General features: G+C 43.3%; 1 protein-coding gene across 1 annotated transcript in view; it reads right to left on the reverse strand.

The window, feature by feature from the left end:
* Positions 1–16,317: 16,317 nt before the first annotated feature.
* Positions 16,318–18,954, reverse strand: part of CHST2 (carbohydrate (N-acetylglucosamine-6-O) sulfotransferase 2) — a 5,448-nt gene continuing 2,811 nt past the window's right edge. The window contains exon 6 of the mRNA XM_010858294.1: positions 16,318–18,954. This exon is cut by the window's right edge and continues 26 nt beyond it. Within this exon, the coding sequence (XP_010856596.1) occupies positions 18,486–18,954 (469 nt within the window). The 3' untranslated portion in view covers positions 16,318–18,485.

The raw sequence follows: 18,954 nt of genomic DNA on the forward strand, positions 1-18,954 counted from the left end.
CACTTAAATAAGTCTTCCTAAATCATTCCACATCAGCTGATTCTCAATGGCACCAAAAGAGAAATAATTGCTTTCTTCTTGCACCCAAATAGGACACTGCCATGAAACTGTTCATTTGATTCCAAAGAGAGATGATACATGATGATGATTCAGTTCAGAAATTAGATCTTAATTGGGTCTCTGGATTAAACAACTTGAAGTTTTCTTTTATTTTAAAAAAAAAAAAGTTAAAAACAAAGATCCTTCTGTAATTACCCACAGGTAAGGAAGGAGTTGTGTGATGTTTTCCTCTTCTTAGCAAATCATTTATTCTATTATAGGTTTTCAACTTAGAAGGTCGTTAAACTGATCTGAAATAAGAACTACAAAGTCTTTAACTGGGAAAATGAGTTGCATGCGAACACCTTGGGCTCTGGGCTGAGAAACTGCTGTTTCTCCTGGCTATTGGCTGTGTGACTGTGTGCAGATTACTCCACTTCTCTGAGCCTCATCTGTGAATGGGGCTGAGAAAAGTGGCTATCTTAGAGGCTCACTGGCTGGATGACATATATACACAGCACAGTTGCCAGAAGAGTACACTCAGTCAAGGTCAGCAAATTGTTATCATCCTCTGAAGGTCAGGGAAGGAGGATATTTTCTACCCATTCGCTGCCAATACAAAGTTGCTTTTGAAAAGTGAACCAGGGACTTCCCTGGTGGTCTAGTGGCTGGGACTCCACACTTGCAGTGCCAGGGCAGGGGGTGGGGGAAGAAGGGGTTGGTTTCTCTCCCTGGTCAGGATCATACCACATGTTCCAACTAAGACCCAGTGTAGCCAAATACACACATAAATAAACACTGTTAAAAATAAATAAAAGACACAAGATTTTCTTTAAAAAAAAAAAGTGAACCAACAGTTTGACAAATCTAAAAGAGCTGGTACCTCTCCTGGACCAAAGAAAGTGAAAGTGAAGTCACTCAGTCGTGTCTGACTCTTGGCGACCCCGTGGACTGTAGCCTGCCAGGTTCCTCCATCCATGGGATTTTCCAGGCAAGAGTACTGAAGTGGGTCACCATTTCCTTCTCCAGGAAGGCATTGTCTATGCCAGCCAGCTGATAGTGTACTCAAGCCCTAACCTGTTAGGTTGCCGCTGCTGCTGCTGCTAAGTCGCTTCAGTTGTGTCTGACTCTGTGCAACCCCATAGACGGCAGCCCAACAGGCTCCCCCGTCCCTGGGATTCTCCACGCAAGAACACTGGAGTGGGTTGCCGTGTCCTTCTCCAATGCATGAAAGTGAAAAGTGAAAGTGAAGTCGCTCAGTCATGTCTGACTCTTAGCGACCCCATGGACTGCAGCCTACCAGGCTCCTCCATCCATGGGATTTTCCAGGCAAGAGTACTGGAGTGGGGTGCCATTGCCTTCTCCGACCTGTTAGGTGAGGTACCACCAAGTACATGTGTACGTACTAAATCACTTTAGTCATGTCCAACGATTTGTGACCCCATGGATTGTAGCCTGCCAGTCTCCTCTGTCCGTGGGATTCTCCAGGCAAGAATACTGGAGTAGGTTGCCATGCCCTCCTCCAGGGGATCTTCCCAACCCAGGGACTGAACTTGTGTCTTATATCTCCTGCATTCCCAGGCTGATTCTTTACCACTGGCACCACCTGAGAAGCCCAGGGACCACCAGGTAGGTGCATTCAAGCCTAATGTGGGCGTTTAGTCCCACTTTGTTCAGTTCTAATATGTTAGAAGCTTCCTTAAAAATACATCTACATGCTCAAGGACATATATGTATATATCCAGATAGATGAATGGATATGAGATATAGGTAACTATCTATTGTCATGCTCTGGATTTCCCCCACATTCTGAGGACTGGCCTCAGCCTTCGGCAGTGAGAGTCTGTCTTACCAACTGTGTCAAGTTCTTGCCCCATAAGTGTTCTTCCAGGCTACAGCCAGTTGAGCGTGTTCCACCATATGTTGCATTTAGGCTGTGATGCCTTTGTAAGCCATGTTGGCTGGCAAACATTATGGGAAAAAAGGCATTTAAACTGCCACAAAGAAACAAAGGATGAACAACATGTTGGATATTAAAATGCAAGTTACCGCTTGGGTGTCCACTGGGACACTTTCATCAGAGTAGGTAGGTAATCATCTCAAAGCCAGGAGGAACTCCTGGAAGTCCTTAGATATTATCATCAGGCATCATCATATCACTGCAACCCAGAGGACTGATCCACAACTGACTCTCAACTCTGTTCTGGAGACTGGAAGAAATAAAGGCCAAAGGTCTGAAGTTATCCCATGTGGTTCAGAAAGCCTGGAAGAGCAACTGCCAATGGCAATGCCAGGACCACGTCCCCCTGGGGACAATGCTGACTCAGTCATCACTCTCTCGTCCTGGAGAGCAAACCGCAGCTAGGAAGAACATGACTGTGTTCCTTGCCTACCCCCAGCTTGAAGTCTCCAACCAGCTGTTTTTAAACAAACTCTTAAATTACAGAAAAGAAATGACTCATTCTTTCTACCCTGTCTTATACAGAAGTTATGCAAATAATTTGTCACATATACTTACATATAGAACATGCAAATGTGATCCTTAGATGAGACGCTATAGATTTACTCAAAATTCATGTTATGATTGTGTGAAAAACTCTTATGGTAGAACAATATTCTTATTAAATGAGGTGAACAGAAGCCAGAAAAAAAGAAAAGATGAGCATTGCCATGTTTAACTAACATCTAATCTCTAGAGGGTTTGGTGAGACAAGTTTTCTTATCACCTGAAAGCAAGCTAAGAAGTGAGAGTATTTGTCATTTTTTCTGTCATTTATACAATGCTTGTTTGCTTTTGGTCCTCCAAAAAAATGCACTCACAAAGACTGAACATCAGACTCTGGACCCAGCCATGTGGCTAGGATGCTGCAGGATGGAAGCCCAGAGTTCATTTTGACATGTAGTATACTCTTGACTGTGACAGATTTCAGGCTTCAATTAGCTTTCTTCAAGCTCCCCAAATCAAGAAGAATCTGGTGGGCTGTTAACATATTCATAAGCAAACAAATGTTTGGTCCTTTGGCAGGTGGCCAGGATGTGGTGCCAGGGAGGGGTCCAGGCATCCATAGGGCAACCAGGGGGAGCTTTCACATCCCTCACTCCATGGGCCTTGACCAGCTGTGGATGCTGCTCCTGTTTTTCTGAGCACCTTTATCTATACATTTATAGAAGTGAGCAAGATGCCCGTGGAAAGAAGCCTGAAATACACCTGAAATCACTTAACTGATGGGGTACTGCTTGGCAAAACCACTCCAGGCTAAATGTTGGCGCAATGAAATTGCCTATGGGTCTGCCTCAAACTTGAATGTGAACATCAATCACCTGGGATCCTGTTAAAATGCAGATTCCAATCTGGCAGGATAGGGAGAGGCTAATGCTGCAGACCCGAGGACCCCATTTCCATTTGCCATTAAATAAGCATGGTTTGGAGGCATCTCAGGTGCCAGGCATGGTGCCTTCTGCTGGAAACACAAAGATAAGACAGGGAGCCCTGCCTTAGAGACGCTTGTGTCATAGGAGAGACTGCTTACAACACTCTGGGAAAATTCAGCATTCGTTTGGATTCTTTGCATTACAAAGAAGAAAACCCATCCAAAGCAGTTGAAGTGCAAAGGAAATAAAACTGGCTCCTGTAATTGCAGAGCCCAGGAAAGGTGATTTCAGGTTCGGTTTGAATCGGGGCTAAAATGACGTCACAAATACCTAGTTTCTCTTTCTCCACCAGTACCTGGTTTCTCTCTCTTTCAGCTCTGCTTCCTGTGGTTTGGCTCCTTTCTCCTGAAGGTAACATGGATACCCATCCATATTTCTTCTCCTCTTAATGAGAGTGCCTGCTTATCCCAGAAATCTCAGCAAAAATCTCAAGGTATCTCATTGGCTCTAGTTGGGTCACGTGTTCACCCCTTACCCAATCACTGTGTCTGGGGAAGTCAGAGTTCCTCCATGCAAACCCTAGCATTTAGGGTGGAGTTAGCTCCAGCAGAACCACATGTACTAAGAGAGCAGGAGGCATGGATTCCTGAAAGAAAATCAGGGGGTTGGATGCTGAACAGCCAAAAGCCCACAGTCACCACACAGAGGTGTGATAGAAGAAAGTGCATAAAGAAAAACACTGCTACCTGATAAGTACTGTCGACAACGTGCAAGTGTGTGTGTATGTCACCAGCCATAGGCAAAGTGCACAGTTTCTGGAAAGGACTACTGATTGGTTTCTTGGAGGCCTTTAACACGACATTCTCCTATCTCCACTCCAGCCATGGTGTGCTTCAGGCACTCTAGAAATATTTCATTCACTGCTTCAGTGCAGGAGATGTGACATGAAAAGTATGGTTTAATTGTTTCCAAGATTAAAGTTGGAATTTAGTGAAGTTGGAATATAGACCAGATTGACACACATCGAATATTTTAAAGCCAGTACAAAATACTGTGTAGCTGAGTACCAATTTGTCCTCAAAGAAAGGAGGCATTGGGGTAAGCTGGGATAGAAGCTTCCACAGACATGAACACACAGATGGAAATAATGAGCTAGCTTGTGCACTGGGACATGAAAAGACCAAACTAGCTGTAGAAGAAAACGAGGTCAACTTCAAACACCAGGGATAAATGCAAGATTTGAACTCTCAGGCCAATGGCCTTCTCTCCACCATGGCCCAGACCACCATGACATGGTGAAAACCCATCTGACATCCTGGCCTATTTCAGCTTCTTAACATCTTCACTTTCAATCCAACCCTTGGCCGAGAACCGCACCATCTCAGAAACGTGGGTCTCAAGAATTCCTGACCACTTGTTATACATTCCATCCCTCCAGAACTGTATATATATAGAAATGTATATATAGAACTGTATGTGTGTGTATATGCATATATATAGTATATGTATATTATATATGATCTCAAATCTTTGTCATCATTGAAAGCTTCAACCCAGTACCTCTCCCACTTGTTCCCTATCCATTACCCATCATCCAATCCACCATCTTCTCTACACCTAAGCTTAAGAGTTTAGGTGTACAGCCGCAGAATGTAGCTATAGAAACAGGCAACCTTTAAATTCATTGTAGTCTCAAATGCCCAGAATAGTTACAATGATGATGATGTTCATGATGGTGGTGATATCATTAGCACCTTACATTTATGAAGTATCATTATGAGGCAGCCTTATTGTCAGTTCTGAGTCAGTAAACACATAATTCTCTTTGGCTTAATTTAGCTCAGTATTTCTCAACGGAACCACTATTGGCATTTGGAGCAGGACAGTTCTTCATTACCAGAGACAGTCTTACGCACAACGGAACATTCAGTAACACTGCTCCCCACTAATGCCAATGTCATGGCAACACACACATATATATACACACACAGTTCTCCAAAGGCTGATCCTCAATTTTGCCCCCAAGTAGATTTCAGGGACAGTTGAAAACCAATGGCTAAATGGAAAGAGTACCAATTTGGACATGAAACTGCCATTTACTGTATTTTGATCTTGAACGAGCCACTGAGCCTCTCTGAGAATCAGTTTCTTCTTCTATAAAAGATGGATCATAATTCTACTGCTGCCCAGTGGTAGCAAGTTTCCAATGATTGAATAAAATATTAGTGAGAATATTTAGGGTATTGATTAGGATTGTATGTGACTGTAACAAAAAAATTTGACAATAGCAGTTTAAACAATTAGGTGTTTATTTTTCCACACCACAGGTATTCTGAAGGTTAGTGATCCATGACTGGTACCGTGGCTTCATGATCGCATCAACATACCTGTCTTCTGTCTTTCTGCAAGTGGCTTTTACGTTACGACCGCTTCTCAGTCACAACATAGAGACCTCCCTTCCAGACTCCAAATAGACCAACAGAAAGGAGAGAGGAAGGAAAGAAGGAAGGTATGAAGACAAAACAGGCAAGAAAAAGCTCTATCTCAAGAAAAATGTAACACCTAAAATTCCCCAGCAAATTTCCATTTGCATCTCACTGGCTGTCGCGGGATCATTCCTTCCTACAAGGGAGACTGGGAAGTATTTTTAGCTGAGCGTTTTGCCTCCTTGAACAAAATTAAAATTCTGTGAGTAAGAAAGAAGAGGAGAATGGATAGGGGGTAGGAAACCAGTAATATCTGCCATACTTAGTAAACTATAAAGTAGTATATTAATAGATGTGTAAGATGGCATTATTATTAGAGCCTGAATAAAAGTACATTACGAAACATGCTATCTCTATGAATTTCATTACTTGAATTAATTCCCATCACTTAAATAAATGAGCATTCTTATTTACATCCAAAAGCATGGCAGCCCAATTTACTAATAAGTCCATGGCTGCCCATATTTTAACATAGTAATGCAAAGCAAAACATCTTTAGTGTGCTCTAAAGAAAACTGGGCCCTGATTATTCAAAGTAACAGGAAAATGTGGAAGTGTTAGCTGCTGTTATGTCTTATTCTTTTCGACCCCATGGATTAGTCCTCCAGGCTCCTTTGTCCGTGGGGTTTTCCAGGCAAGAATGCTGGAGTAGGTAGACATTCCCTTATCCAGGGGATCTTCCAAACCCAAGGATCGAACCCAGGTCTCCTGTATTGCAGGCAGATTCTTTACCATCTGCGCCACCAGGGAAGCCCAAGGTAGCAGGAGATAATAATAAAGTATATAAATGAATACAGAAGAGCGTTTATTGGTTTAAGGCCACCTGGCATTTATTCCCTTACTTGTGATCATTGCACCCTGATTTTCTTGTGAAAAACTACTTTCCCACAATGTGTGCAGGTTGGTGGTGATCTTGGGTGACCTTGGCCTGCAGTGGCTTGAAGCAGGATCTCAGTTTCCCAACCAGAGACTGAATCCAGGCTGCAGCTGAGACAGCACTGAATCCTAACCACTAGACCACAAGGGCCAGTGGCCAGTGACAAGGCCCTGGCTTGTCTGGAGAAATGAATTTCAACAAGGAGACAGGGGATTTCCTGGTGGTCCAGTGGTTAAGAACCCACCTTCCTACGAAGGGGACTTGAGTTCGATCCCTGGCCAGGGAACTAAGATCCCACATGCCATGGAGCACCGAGCCCAAGTGCTGCAACTAGAGATCCCAAGTGCTGCAATGAAGACCCAGCACAGCCAAAATTTCTAAATAAAAAAGATAGAGAGAGTAGTAAAATAAGTACAGTGTTTGTTAGGAGGAAAAAAGTGTGAATAGACGTACACAAGTGGGCAGAGAAAGAGTCGCACGTCTGTGGCAGTTTAGGTCACTTACATGGGGCAGTTCTTCCAGGTTTCCGGTGACCAGTCATCTTGTTTGCCTGGTTCTGGGTCCCTGTTTGGTATAGCAGTATCCTCCCGTGTGTGTGTGCATCTCTTAGCCAAGATGGATCCCAGCACAGAGGCCTGTGGGAAGGTTGACACCACCTATTATGGAGTGGTGCTCCTCCCTTTTGGACCCCCAAGGAGACGTTCTGTAGTCAGGGGGTGTCCTTGACCTCAAGAATCAGAAATATGTGGTCTCTTTATCTTTTATCTGGGCAGGACTCAGCTCCTCTCTGCCCCTGACAGAATCTTGGGGGTACTGTCCACAGGGAACAGACTTCAGCTGCTCAGCCTGGGGTCCACACATCTCCTGCCTCTGTGGGACTGTCAGTCAAGGTGCCCTGATCAGGTGCCAAGGAACAGACATCTGCCCCAAAGTCAGCTCTGTCTTCCAAGACATTGAATTCTGAATGTGTGAAGCAAAGCAAACAAAAGCAAGAGAAAGGGGAAAGGAGAGAGTAAGGGAGAGGGAGGGAAGGAGGGAGGAAGGGAGAAAGGAAGATTAGGGGAAAAGAGAAAGCCAGGGCATCCAGCCTTGCTTTCGAGCTGTTCTTCAGGTCCGTGGCCTCCCCATATCTTTTCCAGTTAATGTCCTGCTTTGCTTAATGTAATGGAGTCAGGTTTTCAACCAAAGACCCTTAACTGGGACCGATGAGAATGACAAGGGCAGACCACCTGAAAACTCAGCTATCTGCTTTGGTTTCAACCTCATGTCTTACTAAAGCTTGACCAGAATCCCAAAGGACACTTCTCTGATTCCCAGACATTCTATAGTGTTATTGTGAAATACTGGAGTGGCCAAAAGATGGTGGGAGCCAAGGAAATTAAAAATTCTTAGGGCAGGGATGTGTCAGAGAGCCCTTGATTAGGAATCAGGAGCTGTTGATTTCTAGTTTGTGTAATTTCTCTGACTGTGGACACAGAGAATGTCTTTCAGCCTCTGTGCATCTCAGTTTACACACTTGTAGATGCCAGAGCTGTCTCTATCACATCACAGCTTTTATAACATGCCAGTATTTCCTAACTTTGCTAGGTTTCCACCTGCCCACCAAGTTCCTACCTGCAAAGCCCAGAGTACAAGCCATATATCCACCTCCCAGACACCCCTACTCCTTGAGCAGAGCTCACGCCACCTCATCCTTGAGATTTTAAATATGATAGCCTAGAAGCCCTGTGTCACAGCTGTAGAGAAATTTCCCTCCCCACCGAGTGCCTCCAGGGACAGCTGTGGTAAGCCCACACTTCTGCAGATCAATTCTAGCTCAAGTTCTGCTTCCTCTGAATTTGCAATCGCCTCCCTGCCTTTCACCTCTTGGTGTTTTTCACCCCATGTCATCCTGGGTGGCACTACTCTGATCTCTTTAAATCACCACGCAGTCATGAAGAGCCTGTAGCAGCCTTTGCTAGAGGTTTAAGAGTATTTGGGGCTTCCCTGGTGGCTCAGATGGTAAAGAATCTGCCTGCAATGTGGGAGACCTGGGCTTGATCCCTGGGAAGATCCCCTGAAGAAGGAAATGGCAACCCACTCCAGTATTCTTGCCTGGAGAATTCCATGAAGAGACGCCTGACTGCAGTCCATGGGGTCGCTAAGAGTCAGACACGACTGAGCTACTGACACTTTCAACTTTAGGGTAACAGAGGCAACCATCCTGCAGCTGAGGGCAAACACCTCCATGCTGAACAAGACTCTTCCTGTCACTAGCCATTCCCTTCTCTTCCGGGGCCAGTCCCTTCTCTTCAGGGACCATCACTCTTTGGTCTCCAGCATCCCTTCACGTTACTTGTCTCCTATTATTCCTCCCTCAAACTCTTCACCTCTCCTTTCAAACTCTCTCAATCCCCAAATTTCCTGTTCAGATTTTATATAGCTTCTTCCCACCATCAGAATGGCCTTTTACATGTTTTGCTAAACAAAGGTCATTCTAAGAGGAATTTTGACCAACAGCACTTAAGCCAAAAATTCTTTCTGCTAAAAAAAAAAAAAAAAAAGTATCTCTAATGATACTGATAACACCTGTTCCCTGGCTGAAGGCGTAATGCTTCCAGCATTTAGGAAGCATTTCTCAGAAAGCATTTGACTGGAACAAAAAGCTTTGCTATTTGGCTAATATCCTTTTTATGGAAACCATGTGAACTCTCCTGTACCAAGCAAAAAGAAAGAGGCTTTGTCACTTAGTAGCTGTGTGACCTTAGGAAAATTATCCATCTAAACCTCTATTTCCCTTGCGTAAAGTGGAACACACCATCATCTCATCACAAGCAAAAGAATATTTTCTATTTCTCTAATTTTGTGTCTTTATGAGACAATGGATGTTCACTAAGCTTAATGTGACAATCCTTTAGTGATGTATGTAAGTCAAATCATTATGCTGTGTGCCTGAAACTTACACAGCGATGTATGTCAATTATTAAGTGAAGTGAAGTGAAAGTCACTCATGTCTATAATGACCCCTAAATGAACAATTTTTTTTAGGCCCTTGAGACATAAAGTCACTTTTTTTTCTTCTGAAGTTGTACCCAACTCTTTGTGACCAAAAAAGTCATACCCAACTTTTTTTTTCTTCACTCAGTCGTACCCAACTCTTTGTGATCCTATGGACTACGCAGTGCATGGAATTCTCCAGGCCAGAATACTGGAGTGGGTGGCTGTTCCCTTCTCCAGGGGATCTTCCCAACCCAGGGATCGAACCTGGGTCTCTCACATTGCAGGCAGATTCTTTACCAGCTGAGCTACCAGGGAAGCCTAAGAATACTGGAGTGGGTAGCCTATCCCTTCTCCAGTGGATTTTCCCAACCCAGGAATCAAACTGGAGTCTCCTGCATTGCAGGCAGATTCTTTACCAACTGCAATTATACCTCAGTAAAATTGGAAGGAAAAATGGGCACAATAATAATAGTTACTCCATAGGATCGTTATAAGAGTCAGACAGAATCATACTTACAAAGAATTTTGCATAGAGGCCAGCCCAAAAACAAATGCTCTACAAAGGTGATTGTTTTCACCATCACCATTAGGACACTTGAAAGTGAAATTAAAATGGTGATAGAAAGTTATAAAGAGTACAGCACACGGAGAAGTCACTGGGGAAATGTAAAACTATAAATGAAGACTTAACCTAAAAAAGTGCACTCAGAGCTCACATTCTAGAAGGATACTCATCTCAACAGCAAGGTTATTTTAGCTCAAAAACAGAGCTAAAAACTATAAATGTGAATGCCCATTCTTTCAAAGAGAAAATGTGTTTCACTTCTATTTTGCTTTTAGAAAGAAATAACATAATACCCTCCTTCATCTAAAGATGCTGAGCACCAATATAAGAACATCAAATATCTTAATTCCTCCCAGGAGCTAGTTCAATCCTAGAGAGAATAAGGTTTTGCCAGAGTAACTGGGACATCTGAAAATGGAAATGTAATATTCAGACCTCCGTATCATACCTTGAAAATTTTCCAGTCCCTGAAAAAGTTAAAAGACAATCATACCAGCGGTGAGAAATGCATGTCAAAATAAATACACAGGCTCAGCCTACATTATAGCAATACATTTTCCTAGTGGGCCCTTAAAATTGTATCATTTCTACATGCACGCCAGGGTTTACAGAAGCACAATTTACAATAGCTGAGATGTGGATGAAACCTAAGTGACCGTCAACAGATGAATGGATAGCAAAGATGTGGATACATACAAGGGAAACCTACTCAGCCGTTAAAAAAAAAAAAAAGAATGCAATTTTTCCATTTGCAGCAACCTGCAAATGGACCTGGAGAGCACTATGCAGAGTGAATTAAGTCAGACGAGAAAGACAAATAGTGTATGAGCTCACTTCTATGCGGAATCTAAAAAATACAACAAACTAGTGGATATAACAAAAAAGAAGTGGACTCACAGATATAGAGAATGAAATAGTGGTAACCAGTGGGAATAGGGGAGGGGAATGTAGAGGTGGGGAGGCAGGAAACAAAATATCAGATGTCAGCTGGCCTCAGGATGCACTGCCCAACATAGGGAACACAGCCAATATTTTATAACAACTGTAAATGGAAAGCAACCTTTAAAAATTGTATAAAAATTTTTAAAGATGTGAAAAACATGCACATATATTATGCTCATAATAAAACTGTATCATTTTGTTTGACTGTAACTTAGCTGTTACCTTTCTTCGGGGGGGCTCCAAATTATTGTTGTTTCTGTTTCAAACATTTAATATGGAAGGACCCTATTTGAGGCTTTCCACGGATCTTTTTGGGAACTCCTTTTTGTCCATATTAATTTGTCTTGCCTTTTCTGCTTCTGTCTAGCACACACATGAAGCTCAGCCCATGGAGAAATGTCACATCTTAACTCAAAAGCCTCTTGGTCACTGTCTGTCTGGCTTCTTGGGTGACCCCTTTTATACAGCACTCACTTTTCTAAATTCATGTTTTTTAATTCACTTTATTGTTTATTTAATTTTTTGGCTGTGCTGGGTCTTGGTTGCTGTATGAAGGCTTTTCTCTAGTTGTGGCGAGCAGGGGCTACTCGCTAGTCACGATGCCTGGGTTTCTCCTTGCAGTGGCTTCTCTTGTGGAGCACAGGCTCTACAGCCTGAGCCCGGCAGTTGTGGCACACAGGCTTAGTTGCCTGCCGCATGTGTAATCTTCCCAGACCAGGGATCAAACCCAAGTCCCCTGCACTGGCAGGTGGATTCCTTACCACTGGACCACCAGGGAAATCCAGCACTCACTTTTTAAAGACTTCCAAGCAAGATGCTGCTTCGATGTTAGGAAGACACACACACAAACAGGATCCAGTTTCTTTTCTCTTAAAGGACCATGACTAGGAGAGGAAGTAGATTATTAACAACAACAACAAAAAATACCAAGCTGCAAGGACACATACCAACAGATCTATGCGTAGATCTACGCAGCCAGAGTGAATAGGGGATAGAAAGACACTTCTGCATCAGCTGATAAATAAAAACTTCAAAGAGACCCAGGCTCTTTAATAATAAGCAGAAATTCACAAAATAGAGAAGACACAGAAGCCAGGAGGTGGACAGAGTATGGAGAACTTTCCCCAAAGGACAGCAGCACATACTATACCTACAAGGAAATAAACTTAGCCGCCGTACCTGGCATACTGAGAGCAGAGCAGCTGGCTCAGCAAACCCTGCACCTTACTCCTTGAGTTGATTGTAACTTGACCTCCTGCTTTTCTATACATAGACTCTCCCTCTCTATTATACACAAAGCAAATGCAGAAGGAAGTTCAGAAGGAACTGGTAGTTTCAGAAGGAAGGGAACATTGTCATCAGCAGAATTCGCCAGCATCCTCCTGCTGAGGACAAGGAGGTCAAGCTCTCCATCCTCACGCAAGACTGTCTGACCTGTTCTTATGGGAAGGGTTCCTCCAACAGCACAGGCTAAGTATACATAAAGTTATAGAAAATAACTTCCTGAACTTAAGAAAGAAGTAAATATTCAGATCAAATGGGCTTGATGAATACTAGACAAAACTAATAGAAAGGGACCAGTTCCTATGGAAGCTTGACATTTTGGTTTTCATAAAAAGAAGATGGGGGGATGGGGGAGAGAGTAAAACAAACCAAAAGAATGAACAAATTAGTTACAGGGAAAGAAAAATCCAGACCAGAAGTTAATAAAGCAACATCCATCCTGAGCAGGATTGGTCCCGAGTGGTCTCAAGTCCAACTGATGACTTGGAGGACCTTGTCAATCACTGGCAGCAATCATGGAGGATTATTTGTCATGTATGGACTCGCTGCCTTTGAATTCAGCATACAGAGTACACTTGTTTCCCCAGGATGTCTGTGATTTAATGATAGTTACACATGATACCCTGCACCCACTTTCCAGGAACTTGTAGGTCACCACTGTTAATCCCCTCCTATAATTAAATATTTCATCTCTGTCTCTGGATGCAGGACTCACTTCGTGGCAAACAACCTGTGTAGTTTGTGGGCCCCATGCTCAGAACTGCCCGGGCTTGGTTTAACTCTCTGCTGCTGCAGAGTTGAAATGCTTCATCTTTTTTTTTTTTATGCTTTATCATTTTTTAGCAAGAGATCCCACATTTTCATTTTGCATGGAGCCTCACAAATTATGTGGCTGGCCCTGTCTGGAGGGCTCATTGCCTCAAGGTGCATTTCTATCAAGACTTGTCTACACACTCGGGATGGGAGCCATTACCAAATGGCTCTGAGTATAGCTTTTGTTACAATGATCGTTTTCACCCTCATTTACCTGGCAGGGTGACTGTCATCAACCTGAAAGTTCAAACAGCCCCCAGACACTTCTGACGTCCGATTACAAATAACTGGTTTGGTCAAAAGTTAAGCTTTGACCTTGGCCATCCTCTATCATCCTGCCAGGTACACAGACAGGCCCTGTTTCTTTAAGGCTCCTCTCAAGTTTATAAACAATCCCACCCCCTCAACACTGGTTCATAAAGTTTCCCATTCTACGAACTTAATGTGTTATTCAGAACCGAATGATTTCCTTAGCATAATTTGATGAAGGGTGTGCACAACTGCATCAGATGTAATAAAAGTCAAGCCCTGTAATTTCAATTATTAAACACTTGTACTAGAGCCTGTACCCGAGGAGCTCAGTGGCTCGTACTTGAACTGCCAAAGTAGCAGCTGGGTTGCCAGAAAGAAGGGAAGGTGCAGAAAACCAGCCTGTGTTCTCAGCCATGACAGATTTGTAAGGGTCCTTCTCAAGATGAGTGACCAAAGGGGTCTAATAGACTGTACATTTACCTCAGGACATCTCATCACATGGCTGAAATCATTCCTCAGATTGCAACTTTTGTTTTCTACATGTCCACCTTGGATCCTGACACAGAACTGTCACCAGCTCTGATAGATTCATCGCCCACACGCTCTCAGAGGCCCGAGAAAAGTGTCCCTCCCCACACGCCCATTTGCTGGTATGTTAATAAAAGCATGCTCTCTTCCAGACCTCGAGACAGTGCAGAAACACACTTGTATGTGCAGGAGGGTATGTGTGCTATGTGTTGGGAGGGAGATGAAGGAGGTCAGGGGAGGCTGAAAAGTGACACCTTGTCCTTATTCACAACTACAGATAAGACACGCCTTCTTACTTCCCTCTTAGTCTTTCTGAAGTCATCTCTAGAGACTGGGTTTCAAACAAGATTTTTATTTCATTGCTCAGACCCAGGGTATATTCATTTAATGGCCTCACTTAGATTTACATTCATTTCAGACAGGGAAATTCAGCCACAACTCTCCTGTGTGCAACAGAAATCCTGGACAGAACTGGCCACAGCCTGCATGGGGACAGGCATCCTTTGTCTCATCCAGCATCTACAATAGGACCCAATTCCTGCAAGTAACTATTCCCTGCCCGGGTGAAATTCACAGCACTCAGGACGGAAATAAACGTCTCCGGCTTCTAGCTGGTGAATAGCACAGGAAGCTCAGCTCGGGGCTCTGTGATGACCTAGAGAGGTGTGATGGCAGTGGTGGGAGGGAGCCTCAAGAGGGAGAGGATATATGTATACATATAGCTGATTGACATTGTTGTACAGCAGAAACTAACACAACATTGTCAAGCAATTATACTCCAATTAAAAAAAGAAAAACCACAGGCTTCCGCAATCATGAACAACATCCCAGCCCTCCCTTAAGGTATCAGGGCAGCATTTATCCTGCAGATATGTTCTGATCCCTGCCTTTTATCTTGTTCATGGAAAAAACGAAGAATAAAAGTTGAATTCCTCATTTGGAAACTTTTCTCTCTCCCCATTCAGAAATTCTAATTCATCAGAGGGAAATGTTGGTCTATACACAGCAACACCCCCCTGCCCCCCAGGGCCCCTCAACAACCAGGAAATCTTGAAAGTGTTCCTAGCGCCCATGCCTCACATTTAAACAGAACCTAAGATCCACTCTCTTTAGCAAACTTTGGTGAACAGCCTGGCACTTTCTCCAGGTAATTCATTTTCCCACTCTTCCCCTTCTGAGCACTTTCAAAATTGGATAGTTACATATTTCACTCAGTAAGTACTTATCAAGTACCCACTGTGTAGTAGACATTGAAGGGAACAGGATTTGCCCCAGTCCCCGCCCACAAGGTACCCATGGGTCAGTCTGAATGAGGCCTTTGAGTGCCTCTGAGCTCCTTGAAACTCAAGCACCCAGCCTGGGCTGCTGCCTTTTTCCAAACTCATATTTGTTGGCTAAATGCACTAAGGAGACTTCGTTTTACAAATAGAGCTTTCTAATTAGCAAAGGCATTCCAAAGTCAAAGGGGTAAGTCAGGTGTGCTATGGGTTGAACAGAATTTGAAAATAAAAATCACTCTGATAACCTGCTCTGAAGAATACCTCCTCCTGCTGATGGACTTATTGCCAAGCTGAGAACAGTGAAAAGAACCTCTTTCACGTTTGCTGCTTCAGAAATGGTCCCAGCTTAGTTGCAATCTGTTGTGACATGAGTCTGCGAGCACCAGGGACTGACCAAGACTGATTAACGCCCAAAACTGCTTCCCTCCTTCTCAGACCTGTGGAAGGTGAATGTCACTAATACGATGATCTCGGCTCTTAGTAGGAACACCACCTGTCTCACTTTCCTAGAATGCAGCGAGGTATAAATCTCCAGGAGCAACAATTCACCTTGTCAAATTACAGAGCCCAAGAGCGGCAGAGTGGAGCAAAGCAGCTGCTACAAAACAAGAAAATTACAGGCAGAAGCTCCGTTCAAGCACAGCAAGGGGAGAACTGTTGGTGTTCAGCTCAAAATTTCATCTGAGCAGAGACCACGAATGTGCTGCAGGCTGCCAAGCCTCTACGTGACATCTCATATTTTTTAAACGCCAAGATCCAAAAACATTGCGATTTCATTTTAACGCAATCAAAGTCCAGAGAGAAGAATGAATTCCACTGCTTAAAAATGCTTCACTCGAAAACTAAGCATGAATTTTACTGTGATTAAGTGAAAAGAGTTGATTCTAATGCCACATGAAATTTGTTTTTAAATGGTTCTTTTATTCAGAGCGGTTGCTTTTTAATGATGTTGTCTTAATTTTCTGCTAAACCTGTTTCATCTCTAGTCATCCAACATTAATATTTATTTTGTTCATTTACTTTTAAAATATTCTTAAAGCTGTTACAAATATTCTACTGCTGCTGAAGATAATTCAGCATAGGCGCTACCATGAAAATATCATAGAAACCATGATCAGTGTGTTATAGCTGTAATCTGGCTTAATAAACACAACACTATAAACAATTTTAGTAAATTAAGAAATATCCATTCTAGAATGTGTTATAAAATCAACTGCTGAATACATCCTTTTTTTAACCTCTGTGCTTCATCCCGGAATTAACAGTGTAGTTAGATTTCACATTGTAATGAAAATTATACTTAAAAATCATCTTGGGTTAAAGTATTTCCCATGTACATATTCCTTTCCATTCTATTTTCCTTAAAATAAAACCCTCAGCATTTAACCTATACAGATTGGCTTGCACAAATCTCACAATAAATTACAGTAAAATAGCTATGATGAACTTGAACTTGTACCGTATTTAATGTAATATATAACTACACTCTGGTTCCTATTTAGGCTTCATAACTTTATATCATAACACAACATTCTACAGAATGCTTCAGTACAAATGGGCTCAGGACGGCAGCAACACCATTACCATTACAGGAAAACTGCAATGGTTTTTTTCCCCTAGAAAATACCAAATCCCAAAATCCAACCTACTAACTCATAATTCACTTTCATTTCTTCTTCCCCATAATTTGCTTTCATATCTAAAAGAAGCTCTTGGTTGAAGCCTTATAATGTCAGAACATATAGCTACTTCACAATTTTACTTTCAGGAAACATGATAAAGAAAAGCAATGTGCCCCACAGGCATCCTAAGTAAACTATTATTAATTCACATTCTCTTTTCATTAATTGGGCTAGGAAGCCGGGAATAGGGGGGATAGCCTGTGGGCGCCCTTACAGTTCTCAGATCAAAAACTTCCCTTTTCATATGCCTCCGTGGACTGTGTCAGAGGCAGAAACATTCCAAACTCAGATACTTGCGTCACTTTTCTAACCAAGGAACTTGTTGACTACCATTGCCAACAAAACATTCACACTAATTTTTGAGGTTTGTGTTCACACCATCAGATGGTTTTTGAACTATATACTTATCTTCTAAGAAAAAATTCTAAGACCAAAACATCGGTCTCTGGTTCAAGGTTTCTCAGTGTAACTCCAGGGTAATCAAAACCAAATGCCTTCAAACCCTCAAGGGGTTACTTCTTCCTTTCTGTGCTCCAAGTGGAAAGTAGTGCCATGCTTTTTCCTCCACTGCCCTGCTTGTTTTTTGCCTTTAGAATTTGAAGATGTGTTCCCATTCCTGGGCACTGGACAGGCTACAATTTACCTGGGAGAAAACAACTCCAAGGTAGGGATCAAGGAGTCAGAGGCTGCTCCCACCCATCTTAACTGTTTTCTAGGAAACAGATGGGGGGAAAGAGGGTGGGAACAAGGGAAGCAGATTCTGTCTGAAGCTGCACAGGACAAGGAACACAGGTAAATCCAGAGTAATGGAGGCAAATATTTTTTAAAAAAGAATATTATTTATTCTCTTCTTTATTAATACTTATGTATGACCTTTGCTTTTTACATATAAGTCTACTTTATAAGAATGCCTCCTTGGTTTAGCATGCCCAATGGGGCTTTCACTCCAGGACCACTTTCCCTTTCTCCACCCACCCCTCCCCCCCACATCCAAAGACTCTTCTACACATTCACAGATACCACGAAAATTTTGTAAACAAGATTTGCAGTTACCCGATCTTGATTTAATCAACATCCCACTTCAAAATGGAAGGCAGGTAGGGAAGAGGGGAAGAAAGGGGAAGAAAAAGGTAGAGGAGAGAGAGAAGAAGGGCAGCTGTGGTCAGAACTTTCAAGTCGCCTTTTCTGAGATGTGTGTGCATTGTGGCTATTTCTTGAAATTCCATGACTCAAAACATTGACAGCAAGTGCCTGTGTATTTATATTATGTATCTATAACAGAATATGTGGGCTTCCTCAGTTTGGATCTGGGCTGATTTTGTTGAAACACACCACAATCCTTCTGTGGGTGTCTCCACAGGGAGTCAGGTCTCCCCGGAACCCCTCTCAGAGTCGGGGTTTCCGGAGCAGGGTCTTGCTGAGGTCTTTGACCTCCTCGGGGCTATTGACCCGCTCGTAGCCCAACACGGCCATGGGCTGGTAGCAAAACTCCTCCACCTGTTTGATCTGCTGGAAGGTGAGGGCGGTCCGCCAGGCGTTGGCGGCCTGTGTGGCGTTGCGGGCTGACACCACAAAAGGCTTGGAGGAGGAGCCTGAGCCACTAGTCATGTTGAGTGCAAACTGCTCCATCTCGGGGCTCACCAACAGCCCCACAAAGTCGTACACCCTCCGCAGGGTTTTGACGGGGTCTCCCACCAAGTCCTCGTACCGCACCACCAGGTAATGGCCCTGCAGCCAGTCAGGGGGCTGCAGGGCCGTCTGCAGTGTCTTGGCCATGCTGTTGCAGATGACCTCCATGGCGCCAAGCGCGTGGTAGTCTGCCGGCCCTCCCATGCTCTCCTTCTTGACGCCCAGT

This window comes from Bison bison, unplaced genomic scaffold, assembly GCF_000754665.1.
Source record: "Bison bison bison isolate TAMUID 2011002044 unplaced genomic scaffold, Bison_UMD1.0 scf7180017864384, whole genome shotgun sequence".
Lineage (NCBI taxonomy): Eukaryota > Metazoa > Chordata > Mammalia > Artiodactyla > Bovidae > Bison > Bison bison.